General features: G+C 53.5%; 1 protein-coding gene across 10 annotated transcripts in view; it reads right to left on the bottom strand.

Annotated features, from left to right (window-relative positions):
- The window catches only part of NCOR2 (nuclear receptor corepressor 2), a 239145-nt gene that overhangs the window by 103748 nt on the left and 111421 nt on the right, over positions 1-23976 (bottom strand). For all 10 annotated transcript variants that reach the window (XM_055550325.1, XM_055550328.1, XM_055550331.1 and 7 more), the window contains 2 exons: positions 17867-17919; positions 7578-7644 (listed from right to left, as the gene is read on the bottom strand). In XM_055550325.1, the coding sequence (XP_055406300.1) occupies positions 7578-7644; positions 17867-17919 (120 nt within the window). The remainder of the gene's footprint in view (positions 1-7577; positions 7645-17866; positions 17920-23976) is intronic.

Genomic DNA, 23976 nt, shown 5'->3' with positions numbered 1-23976 from the left:
CGGTGCACACAGACCATTTCCATCATGTGTCAGATGGTGCAGCTCTGGGGTGCCCGTCAGACCTGGGGCAGCCCTGTGGAACGCATTCTCTTTCTGAATAGTTCCTTATGCCCCAGCCTCAGGCCCAGCCGTGCTCCCCAGATCCAAGGACTGGGTGTAAAGACTCAAGCTGCTGTCCGTTCACGACAAGGAAGTCCCTCTCTGAGTCTAACCATAGTGCTTCCTGCTCTATGCATGTCCTTCCTTAGAGAAAAGACCCCTGCTTAGCCCAGAATGTAAGCTGCCTGGCTTCCGAGTCTCCAAGGTGACCCAGACCTCGAGCAGGCAGGGAGCGTCCGGCTGCTCTTGAGACCCAATCTCCCCATCTCTAACAGCTGCCATGGACAGATGGCACGGTCTGGGAGTCTCGCTTGAATGCCTTCTCAACACTTCAGCATAATCAGAAAGCCCGTCTCTGGTCTTCGTGCCCAGACACCCCATCCCATCCTGAATTTCAGCTTCTGACCAAGGCAGTCTGTGACCTTGGTCCTCAACAAACCCAGCAGAGTTGACGGTCCCCAGGGGGCCGTCAGGCCATCTATGAGGAGGAGCAGAACTTGACCCCCAGCTACCGGGGGCACCACACAAACCGGGCTGCCCCAAGAACCCTTGGAGTTCAAGTTCTAGCAGCATGCAATGGCCACATGTGTTCATGGCAACGTGCTGCAGACAGCACTCCTGGGGTGGGAACCGACATGAAGGACACTCAGCCCATCGTCAGAGCAGGGGACCCTCCCCACCCTCTCAGTGTGAGTGTGTGATCCGAATCCTCCCCCAGCCAGCAGGGCCACCCAGGTGGAAATCCTGGCAGGGTCATTGCTGTCCCAGGAGGGGCAGTGGCCATAGCCACGGGCTGCCCTGCGGTGCTCAGGAGGCCTTGGTCTGATGGGCGAGAGCAGGAGAATGTCAGATGGGCTAAAGGTGAGAACGCGCTCACCCAAAAACCAGCAAAGAGAAAAAACGCAGTTACCAGTGAAGACGAGCAAGAAACCCGCGGGGCCACCAACCAGCTGCCCAGTGGAGGGGTGGCCGGCAAGATGACCCAGCCCTGCCTGGGGCCCTCATAGAGCAAAAGAGACAGAACAGCCACGAGGGGTCATCCAGTCACACTGCCCAGCCCCAATCACCACACACAAAGACGCGAGCAGCTCCTGAGGACTATTCAACAATGAGGAAGTTCCCCTTCATATCTTACCACACTGCCACCTGCTGTCACCTGTGTGCTGGGCGCACTCTCTGTCCACTGAGGGCTGAGGGCCCTGGGCACTGCAGGGCAGCCCGTGGCAGTGGCTGCAGCCCCACCTGGGGCAGCAATGACCCTACAAGGAGTTTCCACCTGGGTGGCCCTGCTGGCCGGGGGAGGATACGGATCACACACGCACTTACACACACACACACATGCTCACACATACACACACTCACACTGAAGCACATACATCCCCACACATCCCCACACATATACACATGCACACACTCACACACCCTAATACACACACACGGACAAATACATAACGCATATTCTCACTCACAATACAAACCACACACACTCACTCATAATCTCACACACCCACGCTCTCAAGCACACATGCACTCACACACTGTCTCACACTCACATTTCAGAGGCTGGAGCACCACTAGGCTAGCCTGCAGGCGACAGGGGCAAGAATCTGCACGGGAAAAGGAGGATGGCCGCTGTGACCGCAGTTTGTCACCCCCAGCGAGAATTCCTTGTTCCATCACCGTCACCATCATCATCTTCACCATCACTATCGTCTCCATCATAAACGGCAACATCGGCTTCACCATCGCCATCGCCACTGACACTGGCCTAAGGACCACCGCGCCACGTGCCAGGCACAGAGCCGAGTCCTTCCCGTGACCGACTTTCCCAAACCCCCAAAAGCGGTGACCGGCATCCCCCCTCTGTACAGGTGGGAGCTCAGAGCTTGGGCGCCATCAGGCCTGGATCGCACAGTCCAGAGAGGAGGTCAGGATCCTGACGGTTGTTCTGATAAAGTCCAGCGTGTCTACTTTCCCTTTCGCTGCTCATGCTTTTGGAGGTCGCACCCAAGAGCCACTGCCAAATCCAAGGTCATAAAGATTCACCACCAGGGCTTTTCTTAATTGTATGGCTTTAGAGGTTTTTTTTTTTTTTTTTTTAAGATTTATTTCTGGCTGCATTGGGTCTTCGTTGCTGCATGCGGGCTTTCTCGAGTTGCAACAAGCAGGGGCTGCTCTCTACTTGCAGTGCACAGGCTTCTCACTGCAGAGACTCCCTTTGTTGCGGAGCATGGGTTCCAGGAGCAGAGGCTTCAGGAGCGGTGGCACAGGGGCTTAGCTGCTCCGAGGCATGTGGGATCTTCCTGGACCAGGGACTGAACCCATGTCCCCTGCAATGGCAGATGCTTTCTTAACCACTGGACCACCAGGGGAGCCCTGGCTTTCGCTCTTGCATTTAGGTCTCTAGCTCATTTCGAGTGCGTGCGTGTGTTAACTGTGTGAGGTGGAGCCCAACTCCATTCCGCATGTGTGACCATCCTGCTGCCCCAGCAACGTTTGTTGAAGAGACGGTCCTAACTCTCCGAATGGACTTGGCCTCCTGTCAAAAACCCACCGGCCACAGATGCGAGGGCTTGATTCCAGACTCTCCATTCTGTTCCGCTGTCCTCCGTGTCTGTCCTTAGGCTGGAATCACACTGTACTGATTACTGCAGTTCTGCAGGGTTTTTTAAATTTACTTTTTAATTTTGGCTGTGCTAGGCCTTCGTTGCTACCTGTGGCCTTCCTCCAGTTGTGGCGAGCAGTGACTTCTCTTGTTGTGGAGCAGGGGCTCTGGGTGCTCAGGATCAATAGTTGCGGCTCGAGGGCTCTAAAGCGTAGGCTCAGGAGCTGCGGTGCACGGGCTTAGCTGCCCCATGGCATGTGGGATCTTCCCGGACCAGGAATCGAACCTACGTCCCCTGTGTTGGAAGGTGAATTCTTAACCACTGGACTGCCAGGGGAGTCCCGCAATGTGTTTTAAAATGAGGAAGTGAGTCTTCCAACTTGGTGGTTTTTTTTCAAGACTGTTTTGGCTATTTGGGGTCCCTCTGAATTTGAGGGTCGGCTTGCGGCTGACAGTTCCGAGCAACCACGGTGGTCCAGGCGTTGCCCCAAGCATGCTGCTTGCAGCCTCTCGCTCAGTAGCCTGATGAGGTGGGTGTTCCTACAGTCCCCACTGAATGAAACAGGAAACTGAGGCCAGGAGTTCAATGATTTGCCCCGGTCACCGAGCAGAGCCAGAATTTGAACCCTTCCTGCCCTGCCAGGTGTGGCAGGATGCAACTCTATAATTAGGGAGGAAATAAGAGATGGGGTGCCCAGGAGAACCCCCTAAACTGAGGAAGACAGTCTCAAACCAACAGAGAACACAGAGGGAGGTGCCAGGGAGCTGACTGGAGCCGGCTGGCTAGGGAAGCTGATCTGTGTGGTCACCTAGTGACCTGGCATCCTCCGTAACCCCAGGGAGCCCGCAGCCTCACCTAAAGGCTTTCTTCCGCTGGGCTCAGCGGCTCAGGAGCCACAGAGTCGGAGAAATGTTCCCCCACTGGCTGTCCTGCTTGTTCAGCGATGGGTGAAGGGGACAGGCCGGAGCTTTCACAGCCTCTGTCCTGCGGCCCATCACTCAGGCTGCAGAAGCGGATGCTGGGCCAAGTGAGGACAAAGCCAGATGTGAAGCATAAGGACATCAGAGGTGCAGGGGATACAGAGTGTGCATCCTTTAGCCATCTCTTAAAAAAAGAACTGTGGTGCTGGAGAAGACTCTTGAGAGTCCCTTGGACTGCAGGATCAAACCAGTCCATCCTAAAGGAAATCAACCCTGTATATTCATTGTAAAAACCAATGCTGAAGCTCCAATACTTTGGCCACCTGATGCAAAGAGCTGACTCATTGGAAAAGACCCTGATGCTGGTAAAGATGGAGGGCAGGAGGAGAAGGGGACGATGGAGGATGAGATGGCTGGATGGCATCACTGACTCCATAGACATGGGTTTGAACAAGTTCTGGGAGATGGTGAAGGACAGGGAAGCCTGGCATGCTGCAGTCCATGGGATCGCAAAGCGTCAGACACGACTGACACACACCATGGACTCTGGGACAGATGTCCATGTAAGAGAAGAGAGGAAAAAGGGGAGGTGAGGACAGAGGCCAAGATGGGAGTCCTGTGGCCACAGCCAAGCATCGTCTGGAGCACCAGGAACTGGAAGAGGCAGGAAGAAGCTTCCCCTAGGGCCTCTAAAGGGAGCATGGCCCTGCCCACATCTTGAACTTCTGGCCTCCAGCACAGAGCGAGTTCTGTTGTTCTTAGGCACCTAGTTTGTGGCCATTTGTTACAGCCACCTCAGGAAGTGAATACACGCACCATCCAGGCCGGGCTCACCGCTGACTAACCCATCCTGCAGGGCCACCGTCAATCACGCCCACTCTCCCCGCCAGGCACTGTGCTTCCTGCAGTGCCACCATGACCCCATTTCACAGATGAGGAAAAGTGAGGCTTGGGGCCAGACAGCTCTCCCAGGACCACTCCCAGCAGGTCTGGTGGATGGGGTTTGAACCTGTGCATCAGTGACTCAGCCTTACACCCCCCTCCCCCAACACACACACACACACACACACACACACACACACACACACAATCTGGCTTCCAGGGTTGTGGGGTAAGCTCAGGGAAGGATAGGGCAGGCCCGGTGGGGGTTCCTGTTGGGGTTGGGAACCTCTCCGGGAAAAGAGCCTCAGCTCTCTGGGCAGAGCAGGCATGCAGGGCAGCCTGGGCTGCTAGGTCGCAGTCCCCAAGACCTCTGAAAAGTGAGAGCTCCGCTGGAGAACTGACTCAGGTGGAGGCAGGCAACACACAGATCTGAAGGGGCACATCTTGACCAAGCCCCCTCCAGGTTCCGCCTGACAACAGCGCCCAGGACTCAGGGCCCATTATATAAGAACTAGAGCGAGATCACGCCTGATGCCCTCCTGTCACAGTTTCTGTGGTTTCCGAATTCGTTTTCACAAGAGCCTCTCTTAAGACGGGCTCAGCTTGGCCACAAAGCCACCCAGAGTTTCTTAGAAGTCTCCAGTTCCTCTTCCTCTATCTTTAAATAAGCCCATTTCCCCTCCATCCCCTCAAAGGACCTCCAAGGAGCCCTGGGAGATTTCTTAAGAACTTACGTCCACCCAACTCCACCCTCAGCAGTCACCAGGACCCTTTTAAAATGTAGATCAGATCTCCTTTCTCCCCAGCTAAAGGACCTCCCCAACCATGCCCTTCACCCCCAGGCAGGACTACTTGGGAAAAGCTGTACATCCTGAGGTGTGCTCCCGAATTTCCTTCATCCGAGAGAGACAGGGAAGCATGACAGGTGAGGGTCTGGCCATCCACACTTATTTTCTAAGCGTTCAATACAAAAACATTCATACTCACACACAGACACACATACACACAAAGTGAATGTAAAGAAGTGCGTGCACATTAAGTCACTTCAGTTGTATCTGACTCTTTGTGACCCCATGGACTGTGGCCCACCAGACTCCTCTGCCCATGGGATTCTCCAGGCAGGAATACTGGAGTGGGTAGCCATGCCCTCCTCCAGGGGATCTTCCCGACCCAGGGATCAAACCCGCATCTCTTCCGTCTCCTGCATTGGCAGGCGGGTTCTTTACCACTTAGCTCCACCTGGGAAGCCCAAAGAAATGTTAACCATGAGGAATTCTAGACAGTGGGCATATAGGTGTTCACTGTATCCTGTCAAACTGCCTACATGACTGTCAAGTTTTCTGAATCACTAAAAATCCCTAAAGACTTTGTATTATCTATTAAGAATAAATTGTCTCACTGTATTTGGAATAAAATCCAAATGTTCCACCCTAGTACAGAATGGTTCTCCACCACAGTCTCCTCACTCATGCTCTGTAGTCCAACTTGCCTGTTGCCTTGTCCCATGTCACCCCGTGCTGGTTCCTACCTCAGGGCCTCTGCACTTGCTGTGCCCGCTTCTTGACACTCAGACCCCCAGATATTCACACAGGTCATCCTTTCTGGTCATTCCTCTCTCAGTTCTGAGGTGGGACATCCAGGCTGTCCCCCACCCCACTTCTCTGCCCAGCACTCATCCCTCCTCTCCTCCACTCAGCATAACACAGCTCAGCACTGCACCAGGCCCACAGCACATGTTCAGTAAATATTTCTTAATTCAATGAATAACATATGATGCCCTGTTTCATGAACCCCATCTACCCAGTTGGGTGCCTCTGGTCACCATCCAGTCAATTTAGGAATCTGAGAAGGTCAAGAAAAGAAAGGTTGGAAGCCCACCACTTCTTACCCCATGGGTCCCCAGAGTCCAAAGGTGTTGCTCCCCCCTCCCCGGCCTCTCAGTCCTTCAGCACCTGGGACAGAAGTATCTCCCTTCTCTGAGGGTCCAGCTGACATCTAGGGCCAGAGCAGGGTGGGTTCAGAAACTGTTTCAAAGGGTCCAGGGCCCTCAAGTGATACAGTCCAAACTTTTGTGAGATGGTCTAAGAAAGAGTAGTTCTCTCTCTCTGGCCTCCAAGCCTGATGCAGAAATTCAGGTCTCAAAGGAAAATCAGTTTGTCAATGTGCTAATACAGAGTTGAAACAAAAAAAAACAACCAAGAAACCACATAGACTTCAGGTACATCAGATCAGGTACAACCTGATCAAACCACTCCTGAACTCCACTCAGTAGACTTTGTCAGCTACAGAAATTCCTTGACTGGTTAAGCCCATCTGAGACAGCTTTTCTTCCTCTCACAGCTGAAAGAATACTAACGGGTAACACTCCCTCCATCCCTCGGCCCTAACCTCCCCCAGCGAACCAGTGATGTAAACGAGCGCCCTAAACCACAACTAAAGGTGTTCTCCTGCATGTGCTCTCCCTGCCTTGGGGCTGCCTCCCAGCTGAGACTGGAGTGTGCATGCAGCGGAATGCAGGAGTCGTACCACTAAGCAAGGAGGCCTCACTGCTTCTCTGGGTCCTGACTTTCCTGAGCCCAGAATGAGCACAGTGGGCTGGGAAAGGCTCATTTCTCAGGGAATCCCCGGCAATCACCGTCACCCAGCATACAGCCCACCCCCGTCCTTCACCTCTACCAACAGACCTCTCTCTGCCCAAAATATCCACAGTGGGTCCTCTGACAAGGGACCAGTTTTCCCAGCTAATGTTATGCTTTCTCCTCTTCCAGGTGGGAAAAGGAGGGGCAGCGTCCCCAGCACCCCCTCCCACCCACACCCTTGCTTCCTTGAGGCAGCTGAGCCTCGAGCCCCCGGCTTCACTAAGGCAGCTGCTGTCTTTTCCCGTTTCTCTTGCTGTCCTTGGCTTTTTTTCATGCCCCGGACACTCAGGAATCAGGCTCAGAACCCAGGGTTCCCAGGGGGCCGTGGCCTGAGTGGCGGGGACCATTTCCACTCTCCAGGAAGCCTGGTCCATGGAAGGGAGGGGGCAGCAGAAGAGATTCCAGGGCTGGGGGCCCCAGTGATGACTTACCCATTGTTTCCGGGCGTGATTCCTCCTCTTGAAGTACAAGATTAACTTTTTCCGCATCGCCTGGTTTCTAAGCAGGAAGGAGACAGCCAACGGGGCAGGTCAGAAAGGCAGGGTTTCAGGAATTTCGTCCCTCGCTGAAGTTTGCCCCATCACTGGCTTCCGGTGAGGGAAGAGACCCCACAGTCCCCCAGGACAAGTCACGTACTGCCCATGTATGTCTTTCCTCTGCCCTATACGAGGTGCCCCCCACTCACCCTCTGGCTGATCATGGTCTGCAGGAAAAGAGGGCTCCGAAGCGGGAGCAAGGTCCTGTGACTTCCTCCCCTCCCTGGAGCTGCCATCACCCCTACACACACCCAAGCTCCCCTCTCTCGTCAGCCACGGGAAACTAGCCACAGAGAAAAAGCCACAGCCTTAGACCAGGAACGCAGGCCGGGCAGAATAAGCCCCCAAAAGCTGCAGCCCCACAGAGGCAGGATCTTGGTGTCCGGCCTGAGTGACCCCAAGCCACCTCCAACCAAGAAAGCCCATGCTCTGCCCCCCTGGGGTGGGGCTCATGTGGATAGGCCAGCGACAGGCTGGTGGGAACCAGTGCGGCAGGAACTCCAGGAAGCACTCGAGGGGTCTCACGCCTCAGGTCGGTGAAGCCAGACCCCTCCCACCATCAGGGTTCTCAACCAAGGAGGCCACAGAGGGGAGTGGGCACTTCCAGGGAGTGGAAGGGATGCGGGTGGTTCAGAGAGAAAGAGAAGCAGAGAGAACACCGAGACCAGGAATGAGAGAGAAAAGGAAAGCAGAAAGACAGAGAGAGCCCCAGAGAGAAGCAAGGGGAGAGAGAGAGAGAGAGAAGTGGATAAGATCCCAAATGAGGACAGAGCCCCAGAGGGGAAGGAGCCTGGCAGAGAGAGAGACAGCGAGACAGGAGGGGAACAGGCCTCCAGGCAGAGGAGGACACGATCCAAAGAAAGTGGGGGGGACGATGGATACACAACAAGGACCTACTGTAGAGCACAGGGAACTATGCTTAATATCCCCTTAATAAACCATAAGGGGAAAGAATATTAATATTGCTACATGTAAAAAAGACAGCCAGTGGGAATTTGCTGTATGACTCAGAGACCTCAATGACAACCGAGTGCTCTGTGACAACCTAGAGGGGTGGGATGGGGTTGGAGGTGGAAGGGAGGTTCAAGAGGGAGGGGACATATGTATACCTATGGCCAATTCATGTTGATGTATGGCAGAAACCAATGAAATATTGTAAAGCCATTATGCTCCAATTAAGAATAAATAAAGGAATGGAAATGGTATATAGGAGGCAAGATTTTAAAAAGGAATATTAAAAGAATGCATATGTTTGTGTATATATATATATTTGCTGTGCAGCAGAGTTGTACAGCACAACACTGTGAATCAACCAGACTTCAATAATAAAGTAAAAATGAAAGAAAGGGAGATGGAGCCCTAGAAGAAGGCAGAGGGAGAGTCAGAGATGCCGACCGATACAGAAAAGGGGGGAAGACACACCCAAGACCACTTCCCCCGGCCCCCTCCCCACAACCTCCAATACACAGCAGAGTGCAGCGGCTGGGGTCTGCAGGGGTCGCAGACAGGCCCCGGGAGGCCATCAGGCCTGTGAACTTGCTTGATCCCATCCGAGTGTACAGTGGGATCAATTTTTCTGGGGCGGGGTCCCCCAAGTTGCTCACAGCCTCAGCTGCACCCAGAACCCTTGCAAAAAGCTCCCAAACCGATGGCTGGGAGCCATGCATGCACGGGTCTACCAGCACACCTTACCCCTGACTGGATGAGTGTCCCCAGACCCTGCAGTGATTTCCAGCATCCTCACTATCAGGTCTCAAGTCCGAGATGCTGACAGGCCTGCACGGACCCTCTTCATTTATGGACCCCAGCCAGGCTTTGAGCCCTGTCTCCATCCATCTCCCGACAAGGAAAGGCCACACTCACTTCCAGGAGGGTCGCTGGTAAGAGACCCTGGGCTCCCTGGATCAATCTGATTTCACCTCCTGCCGCGCAGGCCTCCCACCTCGAGGTCTCACTACTTAACATCAATCTTGCCCTCCCCAGCAGGGTGGGCAACAGGGGTCCTCAGCCACACAGGCTGAGACCAGAACCCCCTCATTCCACATTAGGGGGTCTCTGAGCAAATCTCAGAAGGTCTCTCAGCCTCAGTTTACTCACCCAAATAATGGGAGCAATGGCATCATGCTTTCATCTCCTCAGTCACTCAGCAAAAGTTCACCGAGCACCTACTATGCGCCGGGCACTGTTCTGGGTCCTGGGGACCCACGGGTGAGCAACACAAAGCCCCGAGTCCTCACGGAGGCAGGTGACACATAGAGGGACCATGCTGACAATAAGCAATATAATCCTGGGGACCTCCCTGGTGGTCGAATGGTTAAGAATCTGCCCGGCAATGCAGAGGACATGGGTTCGATCCCTGGTCAGAAAACTAAGATCCCACATGCCCTTGAGCAACTAAGCCAGCACCTCACAACTAGAGAGTCTGTGAATAGCAACCAAGATCCTGTGTGCCAAAACTAAGACCCGACACAGCCAAATAAATAAATATTTTTAAAAATGATAACCTTAGATTCAGAAACTTACACAGAGGGATGGGGTACTGACTGGGGGAGGGGAGGGCATAGCTATTTTAGGTTCGGGGTGCAGAAAAGTGTCTCAGAGTTGGCCTGGATATTTCAATCACCAGGAGGGCCCAGCTGTGGAACAACCCACAGGGAGACGCACTCCAGGCAGAGCACACTGGGTGTGCAAAGGCCCTGAGGTGGGAACAAACTCAAGTGTTTGTAACAGAAGAAGATCCTTGTGGCTGCAGAGTGCTGAGGAGGGACAGAGGGGAGGAGAGCAACAAGGTGAGCAGGGCCCCCCTGTGCAACCTCATGGGCTGGAACACAGGAGAGGGTAGGGACCTAAAGGCAGCAGCTGAGAAGGCCAAGAAGCCATGACAGTCCAGAGCAATAAGCCCACCAGCTCTGAGGTCTTGGTCCCTAACACCATTCTCCAGTACAAGGAGCCATTTCTCAGGACTTCTCCGGCAGTCTACTGGTTAAGATTCGGTGCTTCCACTGCTGGGGGCATGGGTTCGATCTCTGGTCGGAGAACTAGGATCCTGAATGCAGAGGGACATGGCCAAAAAAAAAAGAGCCATTTCTCCCTGGAGGAATGACTGAGTCCGGCGCTGGGGCAGGAAATATACAAGATGAGTCCAGAACATCTTTAAGCAGAGAAGTGTTAAAAAGGAAGGACAAAAAAATAAAGCGTGGTGGGGGGGTGTCAAAAGGACACAGGACTCAACCAAAAAGAGTTTCTGGCGACCAAAGCTGGAACAATCTGAGAAGCAAAGTAAATAACACTAGTGCTAGATTATAACCCGAAGAATAAAATAAATACCCACATGTCTACACAGATGTAAATAAATGATAGAATAAACAAAGCAGAGAGAAGGGACACGTGTTCTTTGTGTGTGTGCATGCATGCTCAGTCAAGTCCAACTTTTTGCGACCCCATGGACTGACTGTAGCCTGCCAGACTCCTCTGTCCGTGGGACTTCCCAGGCAAGAATACTGGAGTGGGTTGCCATTTCCTTCTCCAGGGGATCTTCTTAATGCTGGGACCAAACCCTGTGTCTCCGGCACTGCAGGCGGGTTCTTTACCACTGAGCTACCTGGGAAGCCTTACGGAATTTCAACTACTAAATGCAGAAGGGCTGAGCGATTAGAAAATCACCATTAGATACCACGGTGCTCATTGTTACAGGCAAGACCCTTCCATGAATGTTAAACTGGTTGGCAAAACGTTGAGGAAAGATGAGAAATTTGCATAGCTGCAAAGCATTTTCCCCCAAATATTTACTAAGCATCGTGGCGGCTTTCACTTGAGTCCACAAAGTCTTTGATATTCGCCCTTTAGGAGGTGCAGCTGGACTTCCCTCCCCTTGACAGTAGGCTGGACAGCGACTCGCTTCTAAAGCACTGAGTGGGGACTTCTCTGGTGGTCCAGAGTGGTGGTGAAGACTTCACCTTTCAATGCAGGGGGCACAAGTTCGATCTCTGGTCAGAGAACTAAGATCCCACATACCTCCTGGCCAAAAAAACCAAAATGTAAAACAGAAACAATATTGTAACAAATTCAATAAAGACTTTAAAAATGGCCCAGATATCCAAATAAAAATAAAAAATAATGCACAGAGTAGGGATGGGAAAGACAGCAACTTGACGGGGAGACAGCTGACACTCCCTGAGCAAGGGAGCAAAGTCAACACCACCTGTAGTGACAGAAACACCCCCAGTCAGGGTGTTGGGTGCCCCTGATGTATCGTGATGGGAAGGGCACCCCCTCACCTCAGGGGAAATCTTCCCCCAAATCCACAAGCCCAGCTCCTCCTGAAAAAATATCAAACACACCCAAATCGTAGGACATTCTGCAGATTCTGTGAGCAGTCCTCTTCAAAAGTGACAAGGTACAGAAAATCAAGGAAGACTGAGAAATGGTCACAGAGTGAAGACCAAGGGGTCACGAGGATGAAGTACAGAGAAGGATTCTGGATCAGATCTTGGACCAGAAAACAGGCATCAGTGGGAAAATGGAAAATCCAAAGAAAGTTTGTGCAGTGGTCCCCAATCTTTTGGGCACCACGGACAGGTTTCAAGTAAGACAATTTTTCCATGGACTGGGAGATGGTTTGGGGATGAAAAGACACAGGAAGAGGGCCATGTGAAGATAGGGTTGGAGTGAAGCATCTACAGGCTAAGGATTGCCAAGGATGCTCAGCAAACACCAGAAGCTAGAAAACGCATGGAAGGATCCTCCCCATAGCACCTGCAAGAGATCACCCTGCCAATCCCTGGATTTCCAACTTCCGGCCTGCAGAACCACGAGAGAATGAATCACTATAGTTTCCAGGCAGCCTGGATGTTGTGATGAGTTCTGGCAGCCTGAGGGAACTCACACAGCCTGGAACAGTCTACCCCAAGCACGGTACTGTGGCTTCGAGCTAAAGAGGCCTTGGTGAGAACAAAGGCTCGCTCGCAGGGGCAGAGGCCAGGCAAGCAGCCGTCTCCGCTCCCCATAGCTACTGGAGGGCACGTGTCCTCCCCAGCTCATCTGGGTTTCCTTCCAGAGCAAGCTGGTATCCATGGCAGGTATCCATTCGCTGACTGCCAAGGAGGACCAATGTCAAGTCCACAGGTTGCAAACAGGTGCAGTCCACCAAGCAGGGCCAGTTCCTGAGACTGCTGTGTTTGGGCTATGGAGCTTTCTGAAAACACTGTGTTTGTTGCCATTATTGAAAACCAGAAGCTGCTGCATAAAAAGATGAACAGAGAGCTTCTCTTAAAAAAAAAAAATCAGGCAGCCTGATCACACTCCCTTATGGCCACAGACTGGGAACTGAGGTCTGACTGCCCCGCCACCACCCTTTTAAAATGTTTATTTATTTGGCTGCGTTGGGTCTCAGTTGTGGTATATGAACACTTAATTGGGCTGCGTGGGATCTAGTTCCCTGACCAGGGATCGAACCTCTGTCCCCAGCACTGGAAGATTGGAGTTCTACCCACTGGACCACCAGGCAAGTCCCCTGACTGCCCATTTAAAAGAGTGACAAGCTCACCATTCACCCTAGTCCCCACACTCCCTAGCACCTCCCACCAGCCCTTCCCTAACTTTGTTCCTGCCCCAGAGACATGCATCTGGGTTCACAAGCTTCTAGACATCTGGCTTGGGGTGTTCATTTGTGCAACACTCTTCTGGCAAACTTTTTTTTTTACTGTTTATTTTGTCTCAAGAAGTGTTTAGGTATTGCAGCTGCAAACAGCATACTGCAGACAAATCTTCTCTGCTGAGATTTTGTCTGGCAAAAATAAGAAGCAGAGTCTCTCTCAAAGGGTTCTGGAAGGACCGACAGACCAGCAATGTGATGAGTTCGTTGGTGGAAGCATTTTTAGGGTGCAAAGGATATCTCAGTCTCCTGGAGAAGTCAGGGTTTAAAAAAGCACAACCTGTCAAGAAATACAGGCTTTGTCAGCTGACACTGAACTAGGAGAAGGGGAACTAGGAAGGAATGAAAAGTCTGTGGACATTCGAGGAGAGTCTGGCCAAGCCCTGGGGTCTATAGGATTCTGAAAAAGGAAAGCATGGGACAATCAGGGGAGGCTTCCTAAAGGAGATGAGGTTTGAGCAGAGGCTTGGGAGAAGCAGTGAATGGGTGGGCAAAGAGAAATGAAGTGAGCACCCTTCCAAGGGAGGAAGGGTGATAGTGAATTTGGAAGGAGAACCAGACCCCCTGACTTCAGGGGAAGAGTAAGATGGAGGCAGCCCGTGCAGGGCCCTGAATGCCTTGGGAAAAGCTTGTCAGATTGGGGTGACTGATGGTCTGAAACATGCTCCCTGGGGGTCAAGCACTTTTCCCGCACAGTGTGACTTCCAAGGAGACCAACTTACTGACAAGCAAAGAGATGTGACTTGCCCGAGGTCACTGGGCTAGTGAGGGGCAGAGCCTGGACTGCAGATACAGGTGAGGAAAGCAGGCTGGGTGTGCGGATTGGGCTGGTCTAAAGAGTGTGGCTGTGTGGCCCCGGGGAAGCTACTCAACATCTCTGAACCTCCAGAGCAAGACCACAAGGACTAGTTAACAGTAACCTGGGTCCACAGCACCCCTCCCACCTGCATGGCCCTGGGGCATCAGCCAAACCCCAGTAAGGCAGGAAAAGGGGAGAAATCAGTCTGTAAGACAAGAAAATCTGGAAGGAAGAGTCACCAGGAGCCAGCAGGCTTCCAGCCTCGAGGGGAGGAGAGGACAAGGCTCAACACCAGGTGAAGGGGTGGCCACGGCAGGCCACACAGGGGCTGCAACTGTAACCATTGCGTCAAACCCACAACCTTTCACCGAGTCACCCTAGGCTCCCCGACCCAGAGAACTCAGCCCCCAGCTCTCCCCGTGGGTCCAGCCTTCAGAGGGCAGGGAGCCCCTCCACGGAGCACCCACTGATGCCGCTCTGGAGTCGCCCCCCACCCCCACCCCAGCCCCTTCCCCTGCTTCCCAAAGCCTGGGAGGTCTGCGGAGTCACTGCCGAGGACTGGGCCAAGACCAGACCACAGCCAGTCTCCCGCACCACCCCCGCCGCCGCCAGGAGCTTGGGTGGCCGCTCCCATGCCTCCAGAGGAGGCAGGTGGCAGAGGACGGCATCGGGGTGGGTACAGGTGACTTCAACACGTCCGAAATTGCCAGTGCAGCAGGAAGTCAGGCGTGAAATTAACTTTAACTCAGAGGCCCTAGCGCGCAGACACAGAGAAATTAAAGTGACAGGGCAAGGTCCTTGGGGAAGGGATAACCTTCCACCTGGTGGCGATTACAGAGGCGGGAGGGAGGGAGCCTGGGAGGAGGCCCAGTTGGGGTGAGTTGGTGAAGCTTTGCACTCTGAGCAAGAGAACGCCTCACCCCAGCCCCAGCCTGATCTCTCTTCTTGTCCTTATCAAGCTATCATTATATCACAGACGTATTTCTTTATGATCTGCCTGCGCCACCAGAATGGCAGACCTCCTCACTCACTGCTCTCTCCCCGGAGCCCAGAACAGTGCCTGGCACAGAGCAAGTGTTCCTAAATATCTGCTGAATGAATGAGTGAATGAATGAGGGAGGGCAGCTCTTTTAGTCTCTGCTGATGAAGTGAGAAAAATCACAGAACACTTCCTATAGGCCTGATGCTGAATAACTTCTAGGGATTCATTGAATCTTCAACCCATTTGACAGATGGGGCAACCGAGGCACCGAGAGTGACTGGCCTTGCGAGCCAGATGCTTGTGGTCCTCAACCTGCCCCCCAGACCGTGGGCTAGCAAAAACCCCATCACATCACTTCACGTAAACCTCATTACTAGCCTCCTTTAGCACAGATAATAAAACCCCAAACTCGTCACCAGCCCTAGGTGATCTGCCTGGCACCTTCTTCTCCCTCAGCTACCCCTTCGGGACCTGCCAGGCTTCTCTGTGATCCCGCCAGCTCAGTCCAGCCCCAGGGCCTTTGCAACGCCTGTTCCACCTGCCTCTGGTGGGGGCAGCTGCATGCCAGCTGCTGCTTGGTCTCTGAATGTTCCCTCAGCTGTCAGGTCCTGGCCCTGATCCCCTCGGCTAAAGTCACCCCTTACATTCTCTCCCATCACCCTGTTTGCCATCTTCATAGCATTTTTTGTCTTTGTCTTTGTTTTTTTTTTTTGGCCATGCAACACAGCATATGGGATCTTAGTTCCCCAGCCAGGGATCGAACCCATTTGGATTCTATGGCCATTCTTATAACCTGAAATCATCCATGCTATTCAGCTTAAAATATTACTCATTTGTAGTCTAGTGAAAAAAATGTATGTAAGACTTCTAGTGTAATAATATTGCGATCAAAAATGTTTATGTTGAAAGGGAAAATACAACTTGGTGTATTAAAGCATAAAGAGCTTAAGACAGCTATGTGACCACAGTAGTTTTTATTTGCTGATATTTTCCCATTTACTTAACTTGTTTTCTGTCTCCACTGCTAGATAAAGCTTAATGAAAGTATAGGGAACTTTGTCTTGTTCACAGCTAAGTCCCCAGGTCCTAGAACAGGGCCTGGCACATAGTGAGTGTAATAAATGTGTATTGAATGATTGAATGTTCCCAGCAGGGTCTGCCTGGCTGAGAACATGCTACGCTCATCCCCTAAACCAGCCATGAGAGGCCCTGAAGGGCCCCATGCCCTCACCCAAACCCCATCTGGGGCTCCCCCACCCCCAGCAGTGGCCCCAGGAAGGTTCTGGGAAGCTTTATAAAGGACTAACGTGGCCTGATTGGAAAATAAACCACGCAGTATTGAGAGGGATTTGGTATCTGAGCGGTGAACACACTCTCAAGGCCATGCCAAAGCACAGGCCACACAGGAGATGGAAAACCGAGGGATACCCCAGTGCTCCCCCGGAAAGGACACCCCATAGCCCCTGCCAGCCGCAGGCTAAGTGACAGGCAGCATCGAAGGTGAGGCAGGTGCTCACAAGCCCAAATAAGCCAAGGACCTCAGCGGCAACAAGACATTTTTCTAGGTTGCTCCATTAGCCCCTGGGAGCTGCAAGGGGGGTGGCCGTATTGGGTCCCCAGAGCCTAGACTAGTCATGCAGGTCCAAAAACTACAAGAGGAGGGACCTCCCCAACAACTAGTCCTGCACCAGCGGATACTTGAAAACCATCAGGAGGTTTGCATGCCCCCAGGGATGGGGAGCTCACTGCCATACATACACCCTGCAACTCCACCCCAAGGAAGTTCGGACAGTCAGACCAAATTGGATTACCCATTGGACCAGCTAAGCACAGCCCTCCTGAGGTCACACAAAAATGAACCTTGAACAGTTCAAAGATTGTGATCCCAAAGGACCTACCTATAACCTAACATCCCCGGAGTGTTCACAGCCACATGTTCTTCAACAGGCAAGACTCCTCTGACCTTTTAGACTCCTGGATAATGAGGTAATATCCCCTCCTCGGCCAAGGAGGCTATGCTCCTACTAATGCATCCCCAGAAGAAAGCCAACCTCTTTCTGACAGCCACAATTCCTCAACGCCTGGTGCCCAGCTTGAACACATAAAGACACTGGCCCCCAGCACCATCCTGGTGCCCCTGGTCTGCCAGCTCGGCCCATGCCAACTGTGCATGGCACTTCACTGATATTTTTCTGCTTCTGTGTTCATCTGGGAAAAGGCCCCTTCACTGGGCTATATCATACTGGCCATTCCAAAGCCTCTGGGTCTGGGTGAGTGCTCCCAGCTGCTCCCACACTGGGCTGTGTCACAGATGGACCCCCTGTGCGGACCACAGACAGTCCTAACTATGCTTACATCAGAGCTCAAACCACAGGGTCCCTGCTTACTCCATGGCCACCGCACGAGCTCACACTCCTCCTCCTGGTAACAGCTTCCTCCAGCTCAAACAGGAGGAGGACCTGCAGCCCTCCACCTCTGTCTCTCAGAAGCTATGCATGCAGCTTGCCCACCCTCCCAAACTACAGTCTGCTTCCCAAAGCTTCATGGGGCCACTCCCTTGGCCCCCCACCACCTATGCATTTCCATCCAAGGCCCTGCCTGGCCCAGAACTCCGGCCCGAATTGCTCCCTTCCGTCCCCTCCTCCAGCACCTGGCCCTGGCTGGGAGCCCCGACGGGAACTGAGAACCCACACCCCACCCCGGGCCCCCCACCCCACTGTGCGTCTGCACGGCTGCCCTCAAGTACTCACATTTTGATGTTCTCATGGTACTGCCTGGTGTCGGAGGGCTGGTTGTACAATGGCTGCAGGAAAACAGAGAGGGAGGCAGGTCAGAGGCGGGCCAGGACTGTGGGCAGCTGGCGCAGGCTGGGCTGGCCACTGCCCTGTTGTGGCGCCCCAGGCCCTGCAGGCAGGCATGAAACAGGACATTGGGACCCAGCCCACAGCCCCAGCCAGGAACAGACTGTGACCCTCTGGGCACAGCGATGGGTACTATGGCCCCCTCCCCTGGGGCCACCACGGCTGCTCTGCAGGACACAGGGCTGTGCTGGCATGAGCACCCAAGGACAAGCACACACATCCCAGGTGAGCTGAGATCAGCAATGGTCTTGAACAGAGAAACTGCCCAAACATGGTGAGATACCCTGTCACCACCAGGGACTGGCAGAAGAGAAAACAGCCCAATATTGCCAAGGGCTGGCGAAGACATGGGGAGATAGGAAGGCATGCGTACAGCCGACAGAAACATACACAGGTATCTGTGCCCCAGAGATGTGAAGGGAGGTGTGCCCGAGGACCCCCTCCCCTCCTGCAGGCACCCTGGAAACAGTCAGGCACTGTTTTCCACCAGGAGATGGGCCCCAGAATGCCCGGAAGGCACTGTTCATAACAGCAACATGTTAGAAGCAAGCCAGGACTTCCTTGGCGGCCAAGTGGTTCAGACTCCACGCTTCCAATGCAGGGGGCACAGGTTCAATCCCTAGTCAGGGAACTAAGATCCTACACGCTGCACGATACGGCCAAAAATGTTTAAAAAAGAAGCAAGCTGAGTATCCACCTTCAGAAAAAGGAATAAGGAAGTAAGGACTCGTTTACTCCTCGAAGGCTACACAGCAGTGAGAAATGAATGAACTGGGTCCACATACAACAACAACAACATGTGCAAATCAAAAGGAGGAAGTTGCTGCAGTGTCTGTGATGGGGCAAGAGCTGAGCTAGATGGTGTGTGTTCTCTCTCCTGGATGGCAGGGCTGCAGTTAAAGGCTAACCACCCGGGCTCACATCCTGGCTCTGGCATCTTCCAGCTGTATGTCTCTGGGCGAGCACCATCTGTGCCCCAGGTTTTCATCCATAAATGGGGTTAAACTCGGAGAGTTGTTCTGAAGATCCAAAGAGATAATGAATGCAAAGCTCTCAGCCACGTCTGGAAGACTGAGAGGCCCAAGAAGTATCAGGGTCATTATCACCTCAGGGTACAGTGACCATACTCATGGAAGCAATTTTTCCTACCTACCTTGTATCCATCCATCCACACCCAATGTTTTGTTTTTCTGTTTGTTTGTTAGTCGTCCAGTTGTGTCCGACTCTTTGCAACCCCATGGATTGTCGACTGCCAGGCTCCTCTGTCCATGGAATTTTCCAGGCAAGAATACTGGAGTGAGTTGCCGTGCCCTCCTCCAGGGGATCTTCCCAACCCAGGTATCAAACCTGGGTCTCCTGCATTGCAGGCAGATTCTTTACCAACTAAGCCACCAGGGAAGCCCCAGTGGGACAGATGCAAACTGTGAAAGCAGATGAAGCCTTTCTGCTCTTTCTTCCTCTCTTGTTCGCCTGCTCCCCCTGCCCCTCACCATCAAGAAACCAAGTGTAGCCTGGACTGCTGGAGGCAAGAAGCCAGCATGGAGGACAGCAGCACTAGCCAAAAACCTGGAACCATCCGAGCCAAAAGCTAGACCCACCAGCTGATTTTCCAGCTGCCCACAGATGTGAGTGGGCTGAGCCCACATCAAGGGAAACTGCTCAGCTGACTTCTATACTTGTGGGAAATATCAACCTGTTTAAATTTGGGGCCAGTTTGTTACACAGCAGTTACTGACTGACACAATTACCATCCCCACTTTACAGATGAGAAAACCTAGTCTCTGAGAGATTAAAACGTTTGCCTCTGGCTGGTAAGAGATGAGCTGATACTTGAATCCCACCTCTCAGCCCCAGCCCTGGAGGGAGGGGTTTGCCCTTTCTCTGCCTGCACCCCTCTTTGTGTGTCTCCTGCTGTATGTCTCTGTGCATCTCTCTCTGTGTTGGTCTCTCTTCCTATCCCTCTCACCTCCCTCCCTCTCTCTGTCTCACACACCCACACAGGCAGCCATGGATGACGGTGGTACAAGCCTCAGGTACAGAGGGTGACGGGTCAGGCTGGGAGATGTGGTGTCCTGAAGCCTCAAGGTAGGGCCCTGGGGTGAGGCAGGATGGTATATCAGGCCCCGCCCTTGCACCAACCCCTGAAGAGGGAGCTGAACACACCTTCTGATGTCATCCCAGCTGATGGGGTCCACCCCCAGGCAGCATGGCACAGGTCCAACCTGTCATTTCCCCAGGGACAGGCCTCCTACCCTCCATGGACAGCCTTGGCTGAGGACAATTCACCATTCCTCAGGCAATTCCAAGCCCCAAGCTCAGCTACTCCCCCCAGGATGGAGACGTTGCCCCATATCTGGCACAGGCCATCTCCCCCAACGCTGGGTCAGCTGCTCTTCCAGGTGCTTGGCTCTAATCAAGGAGGTTTCCCCACCCCCACTCTGTGTATCTGAACATCAGGGCAGCAGGAGAGACCAGTGCAGAACTTCCCAACCAGAGAAAGTTAACACGTTACTGCACACGATTGACGGACCGCATCTCAGGACGGCAAGGAGTCCTACAAAGATGTACTGAATTCCATGGCATTAAATGCTGTGCTTAATCCCGGGTGACTCTGCATCGGGTCTTTTATGTTTGCCACAAGCTAACAAAACACAAGCTTGGCAGGAGTGGGCACGCCTTACATGTTCACTTCGGGGAGCAGATGGGTCCCAATTTAAGTGATGGCACTCCCGCTGCTAACTGTCAGACATATGCCTTCAACAGTCAGGGCCTCAGCATCCTCATCTGGAAAATGGGCGTAGAGCAAATAGAAACTACTTCATAGGGCTTTCGATAAGCCCAGGAAGTGTCAGATTTGGCGACTCAACTGCCGGCTTTTGGTTTTACAGATGGCAGTCCGCACAGTCTAAGGAGGCCAGGAGGGGCTGAAGGGCAACATAGAGAGACCCCCGGTGCCAGTGATGGGCTGGGGGTGAGAGGCGGGGGGGTGGCCCGTTTCTACAAGGTGGGACGGGCCAGAGAAGAGGAGACGGACTTCCGGGAGGGCACTGGGGTCCCAGCCCACCTCTGACCTGCCAAATCTGCAGGGGAGGGATCACTGTCACCCTCCGGCCCTGCTGGATGAGACAAGGACACAGCACTCTGTTGCCCCAGGTGGCCTTCAGCAAGAGGCCGGGAAGAAATCAGAGAATACCCTGGGGTGCGCTGCTTCTAACCAGAGGGGCTGTCCGCCAAGGAGGCACTCGCTGGGCACTGAGCTAAACACTCTGGCCTCAGGAGGCTGTTTGCTGCCCTGTCAGGGCAGGAAGGAAGGATCACAAAGCATCTCTGGCTGGTACACTGCTGGGGGGGAGGGGGTAGGGCCAGAGGTGGGGGTTCCCACACCTCCTCACCACCTGCAGCGGGGCTGTACAAGGCCAGGCAACACCTGCTCTGTCCTGGGAGGCATGTCCTTTAATATAGAGGCCATGAGGTCACTTTGGCCTTCACACCCACAGCAGCTTTCTCTGCTACCACCCAGGTTTCACCTGTTGCCAGGGTGACACAAGACCAAAGAGGTGGAACTTTTCCTGGTGGTTCAGTGGTTAAGAATCCCCCTGCCAGTGCAGGAGACACAGGTTCAATCCCTGCTCCGGGAAGATTCCACAGGCGGAGCAACTAAGCCCTTTTGCTACAACTACTGAGGCCCGTGCGCCTAGAGTCGGTGTTCCGCAATGAGAGAAGCCACCGCCGTGAGAAGCCCGTGCATCACAACTAGAGAAAGGCTGCCCGCAACAACAAATACCCAACGCAGCCAATAATAATAATATACTTTAAAAAAAAAAGGATTTAGCCGGGGAAATCCCTGGCCCGGACCCCAGAGGAGCGAGGGGGGGCGGGAGTGGGGGTGCGCTGGGGCGTAGATAGGAAGGCCCACCCCCTCCACGGCTGCACTTCCTCCTCTAGAAATGGGGGTGCAGCTGAGTAAGGAGGGAGAAAGTGCGCACACAGGGCAGGATGTGCCAGACTGGAAGGCCTGGGACAGAAATGACTAGGAAAGAGGAGCTAGGTCTTGGGGAGAAGGACGGGGCTCCTCCCCTGAGGCCTGGCGGCAGGCAGCCGGCGGGTGGCCGAGAAGAACCAGGTGGACGAGGTGCCAGAAATGAAGTGTCAGTGCTGGCCCTCGGTCCTCTGGTGACACCGCATTCTTAAAATAACACCTCTGAACAGGAAGGAAACCAGTGACTCAGAGCCGTATGGAGAGGAGGTGGGGGCTGGGCTGCCCCTTCCTCTGGGCCAAGCCTGGTCCCCAGGGTGCAGAGGTGGAGGGCCGAGCCCGCAGGCTCACTATTATCTCTTGCCCACGCACGTTTCTGCAGGGCCCAGGACTCCCCCCAGGTGACTGTCTTCCTCGGCTGACTGCTCCCTGGCTGCAGATGGGAGAGACCCCTGGGGAACTGGACTCCCCAGTGGTGCCACCCAGTGACCTGAGACCTGGGGTCAGCAGCACCAGGCCCCCCTCCCAGCCTGAGACAGGACTCCCGGGTGGCAGGAAGCAGCTCTCTGCAAAGAGTGCGCCTCTGAGCTGCCTCTGCTTGGAGGATACCTCTGGCCACTCGGGCCTTGTGGTACCCAAGACAGAGGGCAGACCTCTGAGGAATTGGCTGGTGGCAACCCCCTGGGCTCAGCACACCTCTCCACCTCATCTCTTGCTGTGTGACCCTGGGCAAGGCACTGCCCTCTCTGAGCCTCACCTGGAAGATGGATGACGACATCTCCACAAGGCCGGACTTGGTGCTCTGTCAGCCTGAGTCCCCTCTCCAGCCCCCGATAAGGCCACCGAGCCAAGAGCCTATGGACTTCAAGAGGGTTCCAGTGACAGCCACGCAGCCCACCAGCCACTCCAGACCTCCGCCTCCTGTGCCACCAGCCTTGAGGGAGCCTCCTCTCTGAGAACCCCAAAGGATGGCATCCTCACCCCCAAAGACCCGGGAAAGAATCACTGAGACTGTGAGCACCACAGACACCCTGCTGCTCTCGGTGGAATTCTCAGGCCTCCAGACCCAGAGATCTCCCTTTAGGTCCCCACCGCCTACTCAGGAGCCCCCAGGAGTAATTGTCAGGAAAGGGGAAAGGAAGGGCCTCCAGGTCTAGAAATGGTTGAGGAGCCAAATCTAGTCCTGGAGCTCCCCTGGCAAGAAAGGGGAAAAACCAAGGTGAGCAGTGGCTGACTGATGGGGATGGAAAATGGTGGAGTGACTCTTGAAAATCATCTGGCAGTTAATTCCTCAAGAGGTTAAACACAGAATGAATATGATCCAGCTGGGTAGATGAGACAGTAAAGAATCTGCCCGCAATGCGGGAGACCTGGGTTCAATCCCTGGGTCGGGAAGATCCCCTGGAGAAGGGAATGGCAACCCACTCCAGTATTCTTGCCTGGAGAATCCCATGGACACAGGAGCCTGGCAGCTCCACAGTCCGTGGGGTCACAGAGAGTTGGACATGACTGAGGGACTAACACTTTCACTTTCAGTAGGCCTTAGATATCCACCCAAGAGAAAGGGAAACACATATCCACGTGGAAATCTGTACGTTCACGTCCACAGCGATTCATTTATAATGGCCAAAAGCAAAATCTACCTAAAGGCCCATCAATGGATAAATGGATAAATTAAATGTGGTCCATCCATACAATGGAATACAATTCAGCCATAAAAAGGAATGAGGCAACCAAGACACAAGCTACAACTTAAGAACAGGAAGCTTAGAGAGAGAAGCCAGGCACAAAAGGCCACGTGTTGTATGATTCCACTGATATGAAATGTTCAGAACAAGCAAATCCATAGAGACAGAAAGCGGATTGGTGGTTGGGGGGAGAGGGGTGGGAGGCGAGGAGGGGGAAGATAAGGAGGTGATAGTTCAGGGAACAGAGTTCTTTCTGAGAGGGTGAAATGTTCTCAAGTCAATTGTGGAGACGCTCACACACATCTGCTAACGTACTAAAAACCACTGAATTGTAC

This window comes from Bubalus kerabau, chromosome 16, assembly GCF_029407905.1.
Source record: "Bubalus kerabau isolate K-KA32 ecotype Philippines breed swamp buffalo chromosome 16, PCC_UOA_SB_1v2, whole genome shotgun sequence".
Lineage (NCBI taxonomy): Eukaryota > Metazoa > Chordata > Mammalia > Artiodactyla > Bovidae > Bubalus > Bubalus kerabau.
The sequence above is the reverse complement of the archived record's forward strand: the minus strand, read 5'-3'. Positions and strand labels throughout refer to the sequence as shown.